Raw genomic sequence first — 646 nt, forward strand, 5'->3', positions numbered from 1 at the left:
CCTAAACCCTAAACCCTAAACCCTAAACCCTAAACCCTAAACCCTAAACCCTAAACCCTAAACCCTGAACTATCCATATTCTATCACCCAAAGAGCTGCTGTGTATAAATGTTTTTCCGTTAGGGTTTTGCAGGCTAGGCATCAGGGTTTAGGGTTTAGGGTTTATTGATTAGGGTTTAGGGTTTAGGGTTTATGGATTAGGGTTTAGGGTTTAGGGTTTATAGATTAGGGTTTAGGGTTTAGGGTTTATACGGATGCTTGAGAGGCGTCAGGGATCTTGCTGCAGCACTAACTGCAGCAGCAGCAGCAGAAAGGGTTGGTGGTTTGCTGCTGCGAAACGCAGCTCTCCATGCCCTGCATTCAAACCCTAAACCCTAAACCCTAAACCCTAAACCCTAAACCCTCGAGAGGATAAACCTGAAAACCCTAAACCCTAAACCCTAGAACTTTAAAAAAAAAACAGAGAGAGGGAATATCAATGCTTCGGCTATACTGGCTGCTCTTAACAACAGAAAAAATTAGGGTTTAGGGTTTAGGGTTTAGGGTTTAGGGTTTACCAGTTGGTGATCTGGGGTTCATTAAGCTGCAGCATAAAACAGCCCTGAAGAAATCTGCATGCGGAGTCTGCATCCCATTCTGCTGCTGC

The 646-nt window shown here is 44.4% G+C and overlaps 1 protein-coding gene across 1 annotated transcript in view; it reads right to left on the reverse strand.

The window, feature by feature from the left end:
* Positions 1-268: 268 nt before the first annotated feature.
* The window catches only part of EMH_0049890 (uncharacterized protein), a gene marked incomplete at both ends in the record, with an annotated part of 2,970 nt that continues 2,592 nt past the window's right edge, over positions 269-646 (reverse strand). Inside the window, 1 exon segment of the mRNA XM_013496579.1 lies at positions 269-354. Coding sequence (XP_013352033.1) covers positions 269-354 — 86 coding nt within the window.

This window comes from Eimeria mitis, genomic scaffold (genome assembly GCF_000499745.2).
Source record: "Eimeria mitis Houghton genomic scaffold, Emh_scaff2178, whole genome shotgun sequence".
In the NCBI taxonomy this organism is placed as follows: Eukaryota; Apicomplexa; class Conoidasida; order Eucoccidiorida; family Eimeriidae; genus Eimeria; species Eimeria mitis.